General features: G+C 52.8%; 1 protein-coding gene across 1 annotated transcript; it reads left to right on the top strand.

Annotated features, from left to right (window-relative positions):
• Window positions 1-5,795: 5,795 nt before the first annotated feature.
• On the top strand, window positions 5,796-17,403 carry LOC116969911 (WD repeat-containing protein 38-like). The gene is made up of 8 exons (XM_033016671.1): window positions 5,796-5,905; window positions 7,448-7,638; window positions 8,969-9,149; window positions 9,830-9,936; window positions 10,755-10,904; window positions 11,249-11,329; window positions 12,021-12,233; window positions 17,041-17,403. The coding sequence occupies exons 2-8, from the start codon at window positions 7,477-7,479 to the stop codon at window positions 17,158-17,160; spliced, it is 1,014 nt and encodes a 337-aa protein (XP_032872562.1). The 5' UTR covers window positions 5,796-5,905; window positions 7,448-7,476; the 3' UTR covers window positions 17,161-17,403.
• The last annotated feature ends 895 nt before the right edge of the window (window positions 17,404-18,298 follow it).

Genomic DNA, 18,298 nt, shown 5'->3' with positions numbered 1-18,298 from the left:
CCCCCCTCAATCTTCTAAATTCTAGCGAGTACAAGCCGAGTCTATCCAGTCTTTCTTCATATGAAAGTCCTGACATCCCAGGAATCAGTCTGGTGAACCTTCTCTGTACTCCCTCTATGGCAAGAATGTCCTTCCTCAGATTAGGAGACCATAACTGTACGCAATACTCCAGGTGTGGTCTCACCAAGACCCTGTACAACTGCAGTAGAACCTCCCTGCTCCTGTTGTCCATGTTTCACCGTCTCGCTCCCGCGCGCCGTTACCTCACAGAACAGCTTCTGGTTCTCGAAGAAGACGAGGCCGCGGTCGAGTTCCGGCGCCTCCTCGCCGAGGCCGAGGCCGGGTCCGGGATAGGCGGTGGCGGTGGCGGTGGCGATGGGCGCAGTCGCGGGCCGCAGTTGGACGCGGCGCGGCCCCGGCCCCGGCCCGGTCAGGGGGCTGTTGTAGTTGGAGGCCGGGACCGGGTCCGGGTCCGTGTCCGGCGGCGGCCGCTGCTCCTCCTCCTCCTCATCCTCCTCATCCGACAGCAGGTTGACGACGTCGCCCTGTCCGAGCCACCGCTCGTGGAAGCGCGCAGCCGCCATTGCTGCCCCGGCCGCTGCACCCCGCAGCAAGGCGGCTCCCCATTGGCCGGCGGCCGGTGGCGACGCGCCCGCGTCATCAACTGTCATCAACGGGCGGCGACGCGCTCGCGTCATCAAACTGGCAGCAACGCGCTCGCGTCATCAAACTGGCAGCAACGAGCTCGCGTCATCAACTGGCAGCAACGCGCTCGCGTCTTCAACTGGAAGCAACGCGCTCGCGTCATCAACTGGCAGCAACGCGCTCGCGTCATCAACTGGCAGCAACGCGCTAGCGTCATCAACTGGCAGCAACGCGCTCGCGTCATCAAACTGGCAGCAACGCGCTCGCGTCATCAAACTGGCAGCAACGTGCTCGCGTCATCAACTGGCAGCAACGCGCCGCGTTATCAACGATGGTATTTCCCCCCCCCCTTCACAAAGCTGGCGTGTGCCCTCCTCATCCCCCCACCCCTTCCCCTCCTCATCCTCCCCATCCCCTCCTTCCCCCTCCCACTTCCTCTCCCCTTCCCTCTCCCCCTTCATCTCAATAAAAACCTGGATGCAACATAATTTCCTCAAACTCAACAGCGATAAGACAGAATTCCTCCTCATAGGCTCCAAAGCCACACTTAGCAAAATCAATAACCCCACTCTCACCATCGACGGCACCACTGTCTCCCCATCTCCCCAGGCCCGCAACCTTGGCGTGATCTTTGATTCCACCCTCTCCCTTGAGCCTCACATCCGCCATGTCATTAAAACCTCCTTCTTTCATCTCCGCAACATCGCCAAACTCAGACCCTCTCTCACACCGCCTGCTGCTGAAAGACTCATCCATGCCTTCATCTCCTCCCGACTGGACTATTGCAACTCACTTCTCCTTGGCATCAGCTCCACCTACATCAACCGACTCCAACTGGTCCAGAACGCAGCCGCCCGACTCATCACCCACACCAAATCCTGGCATCACACACTCCAGTCCTCAAAAAACTTCACTGGCTTCCCATCTCCCACCGGATCACCTACAAAATCCTGGTCCTCACCTACAAAGCCCTCCACCATCTGGCCCCCACATATCTCATTGACCTCCTCTCCCCCTACCAACCCTCACGGTCCCTCAGATCCACATCAGCCGGTCTCCTCTCCATCCACAAGTCCAACCTCCGCAGTTTTGGGGACAGAGCCTTCTCCAGGGCAGCTCCCAGGCTCTGGAACTCCCTCCCCCAACTGATCCGCAATTCCGTGTCCCTCCCCATCTTCCAGTCCCGCCTCAAGACCCATCTCTTCACCTCTGCCTATCCTTAGCCCCACGTCCCCGTCCCTTTTCATCTGTGCATTAATTGCCTCATGCTGTGTTTTGTATTGAATTCTGTCTTTACTTTGTGTACTAGTCATGTCTCTACTATTTATTTCATTCCCCTTACATGTTTTTCCTATACATGCTCAATTTTTGTAAGGTGTCCTTGAGACTCTTGAAAGGCGCCCATAAATAAAATGTATTATTATTATTATTATCTCCCCCTTCCCCCTTCCCCCTCCCCCTCCCCCTTCCTCTCCCCCTTCCTCCTCCCCCTCCCCTTCCTCCCCCCCATCCCCCTCCCTCTCCCCCCTTCCCCTTCCTCTCCCCCTCCCCATCCCCCCTTCCCCCCTTCCCCCTCCACCTTCCTCTTCCCCCTCCCCCTTCCTCCTCCCCATCCCCTCCCCCTTTCTCCTCCCCATCCCCCTTCCTCCCCCCCTTCCTCCTCCCCCTCCCCTTCCCCCTCCTCCACCCCCCCCCCTCCACCTTCCTCCCCCCACTTCCTCCTCCCCATCCCCCTTCCTCCTCCCCATCCCCCTTCCTCCTCCCCCCCTCCACCTTCATCAAAAAGGCAGCCAACATCATCAGAGACCCACACCATCCTGGCCACACACTCATTTCACCACTGCCACCAGGAAGAAGGTACAGGAGCCTGAAGACTGTAACGTCCAGGTTCAGGAACAGCTTCTTCCCTCCAGCCATCAGGCTATTAAACACGACAACAAATAAGCTCTGAACTCCAATAGACTATTATTATTATTGCACTATATTTGTTTACTTATTATGTGTGCATGTGTATATATACACACTGAATTTATTTGTCTCCCGTTATGTACTATGTTTACATATTCTGTTGTGCTGCGGCAAGTTAGAATGTCATTGTCCTGTCTGGGACACATAACAACAAAACTCTCTTGACACCCTCCCACAGCACTGGTGCACCCACCCCGCCCCTATTCACAAAGCTGCCTTGTCTCCACCTCCTCCCCATTCACAAAGCCGCCTTGTCGGCACCCCTCTCCATTCACAAAGCTGCCATGCCCGCCTCCGACTACACTCCTTAAAATTCACCAAACACCAATGCAACTAAACCTACACGTTTGCAGAGGACACCACTGCAGAGGGCCAGATATCGGATAATAATGAGATTAGGTAAGGATTGAGAACTTTGCAATGGTGCCAAGTTAACAACCCCTCTTATAACATCAGCAAGGCAGAAACATAGAAACATAGAAACATAGAAATTAGGTGCAGGAGTAGGCCATTCGGCCCTTCGAGCCTGCACCGCCATTCAATATGATCATGGCTGATCATCCAACTCAGTATCCCGTACCTGCCTTCTCTCCATACCCTCTGATCCCCTTAGCCACAAGGGCCACATCTAACTCCCTCTTAAATATAGCTAATGAACTGGCCTCGACTACCCTCTGTGGCAGAGAGTTCCAGAGATTCACCACTCTCTGTGTGAAAAAAGTTCTTCTCATCTCGGTTTTAAAGGATTTCCCCCTTATCCTTAAGCTGTGACCCCTTGTCCTGGACTTCCCCAACATCGGGAGCAATCTTCCTGCATCTAGCCTGTCCAACCCCTTAAGAATTTTATAAGTTTCTATAAGATCCCCTCTCAATCTCCTAAATTCTAGAGAGTATAAACCAAGTCTATCCAGTCTTTCTTCATAAGACAGTCCTGACATCCCAGGAATCAGTCTGGTGAACCTTCTCTGCACTCCCTCTATGGCAATAATGTCCTTCCTCAGATTTGGAGACCAAAACTGTACGCAATACTCCAGGTGTGGTCTCACCAAGACCCTGTACAACTGCAGTAGAACCTCCCTGCTCCTATACTCAAAACCTTTTGCTATGAAAGCTAACATACCATTCGCTTTCTTCACTGCCTGCTGCACCTGCATGCCTACTTTCAATGACTGGTGTACCATGACACCCAGGTCAGAAACAGTGATTGATTTCACAAAACAAAGTGGTAAGCATTGCCCGGTCTACACTGATGGCTCCAAAATAGAGATGAGATAAAGCTTCAAATTCCTAGGAATAAATGTCACCATCAATTTAGCCTGAACGAGATTAGGAAGTCCGGCATGTCCCCTACAAGCCTCACCGACTTCTACAGAAGGCATTTTATTGGGAAGCATCACAGCATTGTTTGGGAACAGATCTATCCAAGACCACGAGAAATTTTAGATAGTTGTGGACACAGCCCATCCATCACACACACAAACCAACCTCCCTTCCATTTCAATCAGACTTTCATGTTAGTTCGAGTTCAAGTTCACATGTATTGTCACATGCACCAATTAAGGTACAGTGATATTTGAGTTACCATACAGCCGTACAAGTAAAAAAGAACACAATACGAAATAAATTTAACATAAACATCCACCACAGTGGAAACAACATTCCTCACTGTGATGGAAGGTTTTTAAGTAAAATCTTTGCACTAAATATTGTTCCTTTATCTCTGCTAAATATTGTTCCTTTAGTTCATAATTGTCAGTTGACGATTATAAACGAAACATCTCTTTCCCCTGCCAACATCGCCACCCTGATGGACACACAATTCTCCCACCATCTCACCACTGATCATTGCTCCTCTCTCGTCCTTTGAATGCTCATTCCCCATTTGCAGACCCCTATAAACCTTCCCATCTCTATGACCCACCTCCAGGCCCCTACACCTCCCCACATTCAGTTATATCCTCCATCGCTCTCGACCATACACTTTTCCAGTTATATCTCCCGGTCTATCCCTCTTCCCACACTCAGATCTCACTCTCTCTCCAGCTCCTACTCCTATATAAACATATAACAATTACAGCACGGACACAGGCCATCTCGGCCCTTCTAGTCCGTGCCGAACACTTACTCTCACCTAGTCCCATCTACCTGCACTCAGACCATAACCCTCCATTCCTTTCCCGTCCATATACCTATCCAATTTATTTTTAAATGATAACATCGAACCTGCCTCCACCACTTCCACTGGAAGCTCATTCCACACAGCTACCACTCTCTGAGTAAAGAGGTTCCCCCTCATGTTACCCCGAAACTTTTGTCCCTTAATTCTCAAATCATGTCCTCTTGTTTGAATCTTCCCTACTATCAATGGAAAAAGCTTATCCACGTCAACTCTGTCTATCCCTCTCATCATTTTAAAGACCTCTATCCTCTCCCCACTCTGTTCTCCCTCCAGCCCCTACTCCTCTCCCCACTCAGTTCTCTCTGCCTCTCTTCACACTGTTCCCTGTCGCTCCCGCTCGGCGCTTGCGATCACCGCGGGGGCCGGACGGAGGGGAATCCCCGGCGCAAGCGGCCACTGGGCTGGATGGAGGGGAATCCCCGGCGCAAGCGGCCAATGGGCCGGACGGAGGGGAATCCCCGGCGCAAGCGGCCAATGGGCTGGATGGAGGGGAATCCCCGGCGCAAGCGGCCACTGGGCTGGACGGAGGGGAATCCCCGGCGCAAGCGGCCACTGGGCCGGACGGAGGGGAATCCCCGGCGCAAGCGGCCACTGGGCTGGATGGAGGGGAATCCCCGGCGCAAGCGGCCACTGGGCTGGACGGAGGGGAATCCCCGGCGCAAGCGGCCACTGGGCCGGATGGAGGGGGATCCCCGGCGCAAGCGGCCACTGGGCCGGACGGAGGGGAATCCCCGGCGCAAGCGGCCACTGGGCCGGACGGAGGGGAATCCCCGGCGCAAGCGGCCAATGGGCTGGATGGAGGGGAATCCCCGGCGCAAGCGGCCACTGGGCCGGACGGAGGGGAATCCCCGGCGCAAGCGGCCACTGGGCCGGCGCTTCCGCATCGGCTTTGGGCCAATCCCAAGGGCGCATTTAGCGTCGACTGTGACGCGATCCCATCGCCCCGGCAACGCCGCCCTGATTGGCCCAAACCCGTCCTGCCCGCGCTCCCATTGGCTGCCGCCACTAGCGATCCGGTGGCCGGGATTGGTGGAGGGAGGAGAGAGATCCAGTGGCTGCAGCGCCGGCCAGGATCCAGTGGGATCGGGTAGACAAGCGGACAGTGGCTGAAAGGTGAGGACACGTCGCCGGGTCACAGCACCCCCTGGTTCGCCGGCATCCGCGGTCCCTGGAGAGGGAAGGAGGGGGAGGGGGAGAGGGAGAGGGAGTGGGAGAGGGAGAGGGAGAGGGAGAGGGAGAGGGAGAGGGAGAGGGAGAGGGAGAGGGAGAGAGAGAGGGAGAGGGAGAGGGAGAGGGAGAGGGAGAGGGAGAGGGAGAGGAGAGGAGAGGGAGAGGGAGAGGGAGAGGGAGAGGGAGGATGAGAGGGAGAGAAGGAAGGAGGGAGGGAGAGCGGGGGAGGGAGGAGAGAGGGAGGGAGGGAGAGGGAGAGGAGAGGGAGAGGGAGAGGGAGAGGGAGAGGGAGAGGGAGAGGGAGAGGGAGAGGGAGAGGAGAGAGGGAGAGAAGGAAGGAGGGAGGGAGAGAGGAAGGGGAGGGGAGGAGAGAGGGAGGGGAGGAGAGAGGGAGAGAAGGAAGGAGGGAGAGAAGGAGGGGAGGGGAGGAGAGAGGGAGGGGAGTAGAGAGGGAGAAAGGGAGGGGAGGAGAGAGGGAGAAAGGGAGGGGAGTGAGGGAGGGAGGGGAGAGAGAGGGAGGGTGAAAGGAAGGGAGGGAGGGAGGGAGGGGATTGACTTGGCGACGGCTCCGCGTCTGTAACATTACTCCGCCGATCCGCTTCTCCAGCTTCCTCCGGCAGCTCATTCCAGATACAAATTCCCCTCTGGGTGAAAGAAGTTGCCCCTGAGGTCCCTCTTAAATCTCTCCCCTCACCTTAAGACTGCGCCCTCTAGCTTTAGAATCCACTAGGCTGGGGCAAAGACTGAGAGCGTTTACTTTATCCGCGTCCCTCCACTGCTCACCATGTAACCCAGTCCCCACAGCTCGTGGTCTCCTAATCTGAGGAAAGACATTCTTGCCATAGAGGGAGTACAGAGAAGGTTCACCAGACTGATTCCTGGTATGGCAGGACTTTCATATGAAGAAAGACTGGATAGACTCGGCTTGTACTCGCTAGAATTTAGAAGATTGAGGGGGGATCTTATAGAAACGTACAAAATTCTTAAGGGGTTGGACAGGCTGGATGCAGGAAGATTGTTCCCGGTGTTGGGGAAGTCCAGAACAAGGGGTCACAGTTTAAGGCTAATGGGGAAAGTCTTTTCGGATCGAGATGAGAACATTTTTTTTCACAGAGAGTGGTGAATCTGTGGAATTCTCTTCCACAGAAGGTAGTTGAGGCCACACTTCATTGGCTATATTTAAGAGGGAGTTAGATGTGGCCCTTGTGGCTAAAGGGATCAGGAGGTATGGAGAGAAGTCAGGTACAGGATACTGAGTTGGATGATCAGCCATGATCATATTGAATGGCGGTGCAGGCTCGAAGTAGCTCTTTCTTCCCAATAACCCTTTCTGGCTTAAGCCCTCCCTTCACCACCTCCAGTTTAAATTCCATTTGGAATATTTTGGAGGAGGAAGAAACCAAGAACCGAATGGCCTCCTCCTGCACCTATTTTCTATGTTTCTATGCTCGGTGTGCCCGGCTGACGCTGTTTCTCACCCCCCAGCACCCCCGACCTGCGTGAGGGGTCCCAGCATGGCCTCTCGATCCAGGGACTCGGTGAAGAGGGAGCCGCCCAGTCAGTTGAAGGTGAGGCACGCCATCCCGCTGACCAGAGACACGCAGGGAATCTACAGCCTGGCGCTCTCTGGCGACGGTCACCAGCTCATTGTCGGCTTCGGCAACGGAGCCATCCAGGTATTGCTGCCTACCCCCACCCGAGTCTCACCGCTGACCCTTGCTCTCTGACCCTAACCCTTACACTCTGACCCTCATCCCATGCACTCTGACCCTCGCCCCTAACCCGTACACTCTGACCCTCACCTCATGCACTCTGACCCTCGCCCCTAACCCTTACACTCTGACCCTGACCCCATGCACTCTGACCCTCGTCCCTGACGCTTACACTCGCCCCTAACCCTTACACTCTGACCCTCACCCCATGCACTCTGACCCTTGCCCCTGATGCTTACACTCGCCCCTAACCCTTACACTCTGACCCTCGCCCCATGCACTCTGACTCTCGTCCCTGACACTCCGACCCTAACCCTTACACTCTTACCCTCGCCCCTGATGCTTATACTCGCCCCTAACACTTGCACTCCGACTCTCACCCCATGCACTCTGATCCTCGCCCTGACACTGACCTTCACCCCTGACCCTTACACCCTGACTCTCACCCCATGCACTCTGTCCCTCGCCCCCGACACTCTGACCCTAACCCTTATACTATGACCTTAACTCCCTCCACCACAGCATCGCCTCCATCCCTCCCACTGTCGCTGCCCCTGTGTCTCCCCGCTGACCCCTGTGTCTCCCCACTGACCCCATGTGACTGTTCCGTCTACTGTTCTACTGTTTTCTTTCTAGTTTTTTTTTTAAATTGCTGTTTTTTTTCCTTTTTCCTTCCTCCTACAATATGTAAAAGAATATGTGATTCTGTTCCATTCTGTTTGTAGTTTCTTTGTTTGTTTTTTGCACAAATTCCGCGAGCATTTGCCACTTTTCATTTCACTGCACATTTCGTATGTGTATGTGACGAATAAACTTGACTTGACTGGAGGCTGCAGCGAATCGTCCGATCAGCAGAGAAGATTATTGGCTGTAACCTTCCCTCCATTGATGAACTGTACACTGCAAGGGCCAGGAAGCGAGCGGGCAAGATCGTTTCTGACCCCTCTCACCCTGGCCACAAACTCTTTGAATCACTTCCCTCTGGAAGGCGACTCCGGACTGTCAAAGCTGCCACAGCCAGACATAAAAACAGCTTTTATCCACGAGTAGTTGCTCTACTGAACAGCCAAAAATCTGTAGCCTCCCTTTGATCTGGTATTTTGTTGGTTCACATGCTTGATCAATGGTGTTTTATCATTAGTTTTATTATTATTAATGTTTAGTGTTTTCTGAGTCATTCGTAACTGTCACTGTATGTCATGTTGTTACTTGTGGGTGGAGCACCAAGGTAAATTCCTTGTATGTGAATACTTGGCCGATAAACGTACTTACTTACTTGACTTGACTCTCCCAGGCGGTGGACCCAGACGTTGGTAAGCCGTTGCGGGACCTGTTCAGCGGCGGCGTTTCGCGCCAGGCCACCACAGGGCTCTGCTTCCACCCGACAGACAACAGCCACCTGATCGCCGTGGGAGCGGAGGGCACCGTCGCTGTCTATAACACCCAGACCGCGACCTGTGTCACCAGCTTCACAGGTGGGGTCAGGGGGCAGAACCTCCCATGGGTGGGGTCAGGAGTCAGCCACAGGTGGGGTCAGGGGTTAGCACCACAGATGGGGTCAGGGGTTAGCACCACAGATGGGGTCAGGGGTTAGCACCACAGATGGGGTCAGGGGTTAGCACCACAGATGGGGTCAGGGGTTAGCACCACAGATGGGGTCAGGGGTTAGTACCATAGATGGGGTCAGGGGTTAGCACCACAGGTGGGGTCAGGGGTCAGCCACAGGTGGGGTCGGGGGTTAGCACCACAGATGGGGTCAGCACTACAGGTGGGGTCAGGGGTCAGCCAAGGTGGGGTCAGGGACCATCACCTGCGGGATTGAGCCCCCCCCCTCATGTGTGATCTCCTTCCCCTGAACGTGACAGGCGGGGAGACGGGGGGGGGGGGGGGGGGGGGGGAGTGGGGAGGGCAGGGAAGGGTAATGATTCTGTCCCTCTCTCCCCCCTGACCTTTGCTCTCCTGACCTCTGCTCTCCCCTGACCTCTGCTATTCCCTGACCTTTGCTCCCCCTGACCTCTGCTCTCCGCCTGACCTCTGCTCTCCCCTGACCTGTTATCCCCTGACCTCTACTCTCCCCTGACCTCTGCTCTCCCTCTGACCTCTGCTCTCCCCCTGACCTCTGCTCTCCCCCCTGCCATCTCCCCTCTTCCCCCAGAGGAGGACAACCAGCTCTACACGGTCGACATCTCGGCCGACGGCTCCACATTCGCCACCGCCGGCCGCAACCGCGGTATCAAGATATACGATGCCCGAAACAACCAGGTGAGGGGTCAGGGGTCAGAGTTCGGGGGGGAACGATGTCAGGCTACGGTGCCAGTTTTGGGGATCGCAGTCCCCTTCCCGGGCACTTTCCCTTGCAACCGCAAGAAATGCTACACTTGTTGCTTTACCTCCCCCCTCGACTCCATTCAAGGACCCAAGCAGTCGTTCCAGGTGCGACAGAGGTTCACCTGCATCTCCTCCAACCTCATCTATTGCATCCGCTGCTCTAGATGTCAGCTGATCTACATCGGTGAGACCAAGCGTAGGCTTGGCGATCGTTTCGCCGAACTCCTCCGCTCAGTCCGCATTAACCAACCTGACCTCCCGGTGGCTCAGCACTTCAACTCCCCCTCCCATTCCGAATCTGACCTCCCTGTGCTGGGACTCCTCCATGGCCAGAGTGAGAACCACCGGAAATTGGAGGAACAGCACCTCATATTCCGCTTGGGCAGTCTGCATCCTAGTGGCATAAACAATGAATTCTCCAATTTCCGGTAGCCCTTGCTGTCTCCTCCCCTTCTCAGCTCTCCCTCAGCCCTCGGGCTCCTCCTCTTCCTTTTTCCTTTCTTCTCCCTGCCCCCCACCCCCACCCTCCATCAGTCTGAAGAAGGGTTTCAGCCCGAAATGTCGCCTATTTCCTTCGCTCCATAGATGCTGCTGTACCCGCTGAGTTTCTCCAGCATTTTTGTCTACCTTCGATTTTCCAGCATCTGCAGTTCTTTCCTAAACAGTTCAGACCAGGGTCAGAGTTCAGTGTGGGGGTCATGGTTCAGACTGGGCTGTGTGGTGGGGTCACGGTTTGACCTGTGCCCCTGCAGCTGATCAACGTGCTGGAGCCAGCAGACTATGTGACGAGTGGGAAGGAGCTACGTCCCATTGATGGCCACACTCGCCGCATCTACGCCCTGCGCTTCCACCCCCAGGAGCGCCACATCTTCGTGTCCGGCGGCTGGGACGACTCCATCAAGGTGAGGGGCCGCGACCCCCGCTGAGCTCCTCTGACCCCAGACTGACCTCTCCTGCGCTGACACCAGACCGACCCCCACTGACCCCGGACCGACCCTGCACTGACCCCAGAGCAACCCACACTGACCCTGGACTGACCCCAGGCTGACCCCAGACCGACCCCCACTGACCCCGCACCGACACCGCACTGACCCGACCGTCCTCCACTGACCCCGGACTGACCCCCCACTGACCCCAGAGCAACCCCCACTGACACCAGACCGACCCCACACTGACCCTGGACTGACCTCAGACCATCCTGCACTGACCCCAGACCGACCCCCACTGACCCCGTCTCTCTTGCCAGATCTGGGACAAGCGAATGGCGAGCGAGGCTCGAAAGGTCATCAACGGCCCCCACATCTGTGGCCCCGGCATCGACATCAAGGTAACCACCGGCAACTGAGTGGTGGGGGGGGGGTCACCGCTCTGTTCCGTGTTGTTGATGTCTGGGTCTGTTCCGTGTTGTTGATGTCTGGGTCTGTCCCGTGTTGTTGATGTCTGGGTCTGTCCCGTGTTATTGATGTCTGGGTCTGTTCCGTGTTGTTGATGTCTGGGTCTGTTCTGTGTTGTTGATGTCTGGGTCTGTTCCGTGTTGTTGATGTCTGGGTCTGTTCCGTGTTGTTGATGTCTGGGTCTGTTCCGTTTTGTTGATGTCTGGGTCAGTTCCGTGTTGTTGATGTCTGGGTCTGTCCCGTGTTGTTGATGTCTGGGTCTGTTCCGTGTTGTTGATGTCTGGGTCTGTTCTGTGTTGTTGATGTCTGGGTCTGTTCCGTGTTGTTGATGTCTGGGTCTGTTCTGTGTTGTTGATGTCTGGGTCTGTTCCGTGTTGTTGATGTCTGGGTCTGTCCCGTGTTGTTGATGTCTGGGTCTGTTCCGTGTTATTGATGTCTGGGTCTGTCCCGTGTTGTTGATGTCTGGGTCTGTTCCGTGTTGATGTCTGGGTCTGTTCCGTGTTGTTGATGTCTGGGTCTGTTCCGTGTTGTTGATGTCTGGGTCTGTTCCGTGTTGTTGATGTCTGGGTCTGTCGGGAGCAGCTGTCCACCCGCCCTGTAAACTTTCTGCTTTCCTTTGATCAGAACAACAAGATCCTGACGGGCTCGTGGGTAGCTCGCAACGCTCTGCAGATCTGGGACTTTCGGAAAACAACGCCGGAGAAGAGCATTGTGTTCCCCTCAGACCTGGATCATGGGGAGTTCATCTACTCTGCTCGATACTGCACTGGAGACACTGTGCTCGCTGGTGGCAGTGGGACTAACAGTGCTCAGGCCGTCAACATCAAGACCGATGCGGTGAGACCTGGCAGTGGCTGTAACAGTGCTGGGGAGGGACAGTCTCACTGGCCAGGTTGCTACTGGCCTGGGTCAGTCTCTGGCCTGGGTCAGACTCCACTGGCTATGGGTCAGGCTACACTGGCCTGGGTCAGACTACACTGGCCTGGGTCAGTGACTGGCCTGGGTCAGACTACACTGGCTATGGGTCAGGCTACACTGGCCTGGGTCAGACTACACTGGCCTGGGTCAGCGACTGGCCTGGGTCAGACTACACTGGCTATGGGTCAGGCTACACTGGCCTGGGTCAGACTACACTGGCCTGGGTCAGACTACACTGGCCTGGGTCAGACTCCACTGGCTATGGTCAGACTCCACTGGCCTGGGTCAGTCTGCACTGGCCTGGGTAAGTCTCCACTGGCCTGGGTCAGACTGCACTGGCCTGGGTCAGACTGCACTGGCCTGGGTCAGTCTCCACTGGCCTGGGTCAGTCTCCACTGGCCTGGGTCAGACTGCACTGGTCTGGGTCAGTCTCCACTGGCCTGGGTCAGACTGCACTGGCCTGGGTCAGTGACTGGCCTGGGTCAGACTACACTGGACTGGGTCAGTCTCCACTGGCCTGGGTCAGTCTCCACTGGCCTGGGTCAGTCTCCACTGGCCTGGGTCAGTCTCCACTGGCCTGGGTCAGTCTCCACTGGCCTGGGTCAGTCTCCACTGGCCTGGGTCAGTGTCCACTGGCCAGGGTCAGTCACTTGAATCGGTATTACTGTTGAGTAAAGATAGAATTTAGAAGATTGAGGGGGGATCTTATAGAAACTTACAAAATTCTTAAGGGGTTGGACAGGCTAGATGCAGGAAGATTGTTCCCAATGTTGGGGAAGTCCAGAACTAGGGGTCACAGTTTAAGGATAAGGGGGAATTCTTTTACCGAGATGAGCAAAACATTTTTCACACAGAGAGTGGTGAATCTGTGGAATTCTCTGCCACAGAAGGTAACTGAGGCCAATTCATTGGCTATATTTAAGAGGGAGTTAGATGTGGCCCTTGTGGCTAAAGGGATCAGGGGGTATGGAGAGAAGGCAGGTACAGGATACTGAGTTGGATGATCAGCCATGATCATATTGAATGGCGGTGCAGGCTCGAAGGGCCGAATGGCCTACTCCTGCACCTATTGTCTATGGTTCTATGTTTCTATAACTACAGAGGCATAAGGGAGGAGCTGGCTAAAGATGATCGGAAAGGGGCCAAGGCAGGTATGGGACAAATGTTTGGGAAGTAATTCAAAGACGTAGGATATTTTCATCCCAAAGAAGAAGAAATGTAGCAATGACAGAATGAGGCAACCGTGGCTGGCAACTGAAGTCAGGACAACACAAAGCAAAAGAGAAGGAATATAAAATGGCAAAGATTAGTGGGAAGATAAATGACTCAGAAGCTTTTAAAAACCACCAGAAGAAAACTAAAAAAGCAATCAAGGGAGGGAAGGAGAAATATGAATATCCCTGGGATGGTGGGACTGTCGTATGAGGAAAGATTGAAAAAACTAGGCTTGTATTCACTGGAGTTTATAAGGATGAGGGGGAATCTTATAGAAACATATAAAATTATAAAAGGACTGGGCAAGCTAGATGCTGGAAAAATGTTCCCAATGTTGGGCGAGTCCAGAACCAGGGGCCACAGTCTTAGAATAAAGGGGAGCTCATTTAAGACTGAGGTGAGAAAAAACTTTTCCACCCAGAGAGTTGTGAATTTGTGGAATTCCCTGCCACAGAGGGCAGTGGAGGCCAAGTCACTGGATGGATTTAAGAGAGTTAGATACTCTAGGGGCTAGTGTAGTCAAGGGATATGGGGAGAAGGCAGGCACAGGTTATTGATTGGGGATGATCAGCCATGATCACAATGAATGGCCTCCTCCTGCACCTATTTTCTATGTTTCTATGAAGGTAAATTAGCAATGATATAAAAGAGGATAAGAGAGCCCACAGTGGACATTGGACCACTGGAAAATGATGTTGAAGTATTGGCTTCATCATGACTTCCTGACTCGTACTCGGTGCCACAACCTTTGAAGACAAGCATACAATATGCCTTCTTTGCCACCTTCAGAGTTATGGACTTGCAACCAAGATCCTTGTGCATCAATGCTGTTGAGGGCTATTTGACCTGCATTAGGGCAACACCTCATATTTGCTTGGATTAAACTCCAGCTGTCATTTCTCTGCTCATTTCCGGAGCTGCTCTACAGAATTTTTGTAGTTCATCCATGCAGTCTTTAAATGTCTTCCATTGCATATCCACCGTCAACCCTTTTAGAATTAATTGCCAGTCAATCTTGGCCAATTCACCTCTCATACCCTCAAAGTTACCTTTCTTTAAGTTCAGAACCATTGTTTCTGAATTAACAATGTCACTCTCCAAGGTTAACAAGGTTAATTTCCGGGATGGCAGGACTGTCATATGTTGAGAGAATGGGGCAGCTGGGTTTGTACACTCTGGAGTTTAGAAGGATGAGAGAGGATCTCATTGAAACATATAAGATTGTTAAGGGCTTGGACACACTAGAGGCAGGAAACATGTTCCTGGTGTTGGGGGAGTACAGAACCAGGGGCCACAGTTTAAGAATAAGGAGTTGATCATGGGGAACAAGGATATGGCGGACCAATTGAATAACTACTTTGGTTCCGTCTTCACTAAGGAAGACATAAATAATCTGCCGGAAATAGCAGGGGACCACGGGTCAAAGGAGTTGGAGGAATTGAGTGAAATCCAGGTTAGTCGGGAAGTGGTGTTGGGTAAATTGAATGGATTAAAGGCCGATAAATCCCCAGGGCCAGATAGGCTGCATCCCAGAGTACTTAAAGAAGTAGCTCCAGAAATAGTGGATGCATTAGTAATAATCTTTCAAAACTCTTTAGATTCTGGAGTAGTTCCTGAGGATTGGCGGGTAGCAAACGTAACCCCACTTTTTAAGAAGGGAGGGAGAGAGAAAACGGGGAATTACAGACCAGTTAGTCTAACATCGGTAGTGGGGAAACTGCTAGAGTCAATTATTAAAGATGGGATAGCAGCACATTTGGAAAGTGGTGGAATCATTGGACAAAGTCAGCATGGATTTACGAAAGGTAAATCATGTCAGACGAATCTTATTGAATTTTTCGAGGATGCAACTAGTAGCGTGGATAGGGGAGAACCAGTGGATGTGGTGTATCTGGACATCCAGAAGGCTTTCGACAAGGTCCCACATAAGAGATTAGTATACAAACTTAAAGCACACGGCATTGGGGGTTCAGTATTGATGTGGATAGAGAACTGGCTGGCAAACAGGAAGCAAAGAGTAGGAGTAAACGGGTCCTTTTCACAATGGCAGGCAGTGACTAGTGGGGTACCGCAAGGCTCAGTGCTGGGACCCCAGCTATTTACAATATATATTAATGATCTGGATGAGGGAATTGAAGGCAATATCTCCAAGTTTGCAGATGACACTAAGCTGGGGGGCAGTGTTAGCTGTGAGGAGGATGCTAGGAGACTGCAAGGTGACTTGGATAGGCTGGGTGAGTGGGCAAATGTTTGGCAGATGCAGTATAATGTGGATAAATGTGAGGTTATCCATTTTGGTGGCAAAAACAGGAAAGCAGGCTATTATCTAAATGGTGGCCGATTAGGAAAAGGGGAGATGCAGCGAGACCTGGGTGTCATGGTACACCAGTCATTGAAAGTAGGCATGCAGGTGCAGCAGGCAGTGAAGAAAGCGAATGGTATGTTAGCTTTCATAGCAAAAGGATTTGAGTATAGCAGCAGGGAGGTTCTACTGCAGTTGTACAGGGTCTTGATGAGACCACACCTGGAGTATTGCATACAGTTTTGGTCTCCAAATCTGAGGAAGGACATTATTGCCATAGAGGGAGTGCAGAGAAGGTTCACCAGACTGATTCCTGGGATGTCAGGACTGTCTTATGAAGAAAGACTGGATAGACTTGGTTTATACTCTCTAGAATTTAAGAGATTGAGAGGGGATCTTATAGAAACGTACAAAATTCTTAAGGGGTTGGACAGGCTAGATGCAGGAAGATTGTTCCCGATGTTGGGGAAGTCCAGGACAAGGGGTCACAGCTTAAGGATAAGGGGGAAATCTTTTAAAACCGAGATGAGAAGAACTTTTTTCACACAGAGAATGGTGAATCTCTGGAACTCTCTGCCGCAGAGGGTAGTCGAGGCCAGTTCATTGGCTATATTTAAAAGGGAGTTAGATGTGGCCCTTGTGGCTAAGGGGATCAGAGGGTATGGAGAGAAGGCAGGTACGGGATTCTGAGTTGGATGATCAGCCATGATCATATTGAATGGCGGTGCAGGCTCGAAGGGCCGAATGGCCTACTCCTGCACCTAATTTCTATGTTTCTATGTTCTAAACCTACGCTGCACTCCCTCAATGGCAAGAATGTCCTTCCTCAAATTAGGGGACCAAAACTGCACACAATACTCCAGGTGTGGTCTCACTAGGGCTCTGTACAACTGCAGAAGGACCTCCTTGCTCCTATATTCGATTCCTCTTGTTATAAAGGCCAACATGCCATTCGCTTTCTTCACTGCCTGCTGTACCTGCATGCTTACTTTGATAGACAGGTATAGGTGTTATCTGTAAACGTGCTAAACCAACCCTGCGTATACGTACAAGTTATTCATATACATCATAAACTGAATCAGCGGCTGAACGTTGGGGTGGATAGAGCTGGCTACATGGTTCATGGGTCGAGGTGAGACGCCGGTTGGGTCCTGGGTCGGGCGTGCTCTAAACTCCGGCGCTGCTAACGTGTTCTCCTCTTGCTGTCAGGTCCTGGGGGAGATTAAACTGCACCGGCACCCGGCACACGTGGTGACCAGCACAATGGACGGTCAAGTGGTGGCAGTGGGTGGTGGCCGCGGGAATCTCCACGTCGGCTACCTGGAGTAAAGAAGCCGGCAAGAGGGAGAGAAGCCGGCGAGAGGGAGAGAAGCCGGCGAGAGGGAGAGAAGCCGGCGACAGGGAGAAACGCCGGCGAGAGGGAAAGAAACGCCAGCGAGACGGAGAGAAGCCGGCAAGAGAAGACAGCGAGGGGCTTGGGGGAGACTGCGGGAGAGACGGCAGCGGTACAGGTGCTGGGCCACTCGCTGCCTGAGTCAATCATATTCTCATTACATGCATGCTTGAACAATGTGTCTGACTGCTAGGTTCTTGTGTGCGCGGTGTCAGAAACATAGAAAATAGGTGGGGGCGCTGTTTCAAGTTAATTTAAGTTTTAAAAATAATGTGGATAAATGGGAGGTTATCCACTTTGATATTAAAACCAGGAAGGCAGATTACTATCTAAATGGCGTCAAGTTGGGAAAAGGGGAATTACAACGGGATCTGGGGGTCCTTGTTCATCAGTCTATGAAAGTAAGCATGCAGGTACAGCAGGCAGCAAAGAAAGCGAATGGCATATTGGTCTTTATAACAAGAGGAGTCGAGTATAGGAGCAAAGTGGTCCTTCTGCAGTTGTACAGGGCCCTAGTGAGACCACACCTGGAATATTGTGTGCAATTTTGGTCCCCTCATTTGAGGAAGGACATTCTTGATATTGAGGGAGTGCAGCATAGGTTTACAAGGTTAATTCCCGGGATGGAGGGACTGTCGTATGCTGAGAGAATGGAGCGGCCGGGCTGGGATTGTACACTCTGGAGTTTAGAAGGATGAGAGGATATCTTATTGAAACATATAAGATTGTTAAGGGTTTAGAAACATAGAAATTAGGTGCAGGAGTAGGCCATTCAGCCCTTCGAACCTGCACCGCCATTCAAAATGATCATGGCTGATCATCCAACTCAGTATCCTGTACCTGCCTTCTCTCCATATCCCCTGATCCCTTTAGACACAAGGGCCACATCTAACTCCCTCTTAAATATAGCCAATGAACTGGGCTCAACTACCTTCGGCAAGTTCAAATCTTTTTCTACAATGAAGTAATTCTGTTTGTGCAGGTACATTTTAACCTTGACTGGGCAGCTTTAATGATAAGCTGTTGAAAACAAACATGCCCGATAAAAGCTTGCTTCACTGAAACAACCTACAA

The sequence above is a fragment of the Amblyraja radiata genome, unplaced genomic scaffold (assembly GCF_010909765.2).
Source record: "Amblyraja radiata isolate CabotCenter1 unplaced genomic scaffold, sAmbRad1.1.pri scaffold_405_ctg1, whole genome shotgun sequence".
NCBI lineage: Eukaryota > Metazoa > Chordata > Chondrichthyes > Rajiformes > Rajidae > Amblyraja > Amblyraja radiata.
Note: the sequence above shows the minus strand (reverse complement) of the source record. Positions and strands in the feature narration are given on the sequence as shown.

What these genes read in the sequence shown, in the direction of transcription:
- LOC116969911 (XM_033016671.1), top strand. Translation starts at nt 7,477, where the DNA reads ATGGCCTCTCGATCCAGGGACTCGGTGAAGAGGGAGCCGCCCAGTCAG. An exon ending in ACGATGCCCGAAACAACCAG is followed by an intron (nt 9,937 to 10,754) that starts GTGAGGGGTCAG and finishes GTGCCCCTGCAG; the next exon opens with CTGATCAACGTGCTGGAGCC. An exon ending in GCCCCGGCATCGACATCAAG is followed by an intron (nt 11,330 to 12,020) that starts GTAACCACCGGC and finishes TCCTTTGATCAG; the next exon opens with AACAACAAGATCCTGACGGG.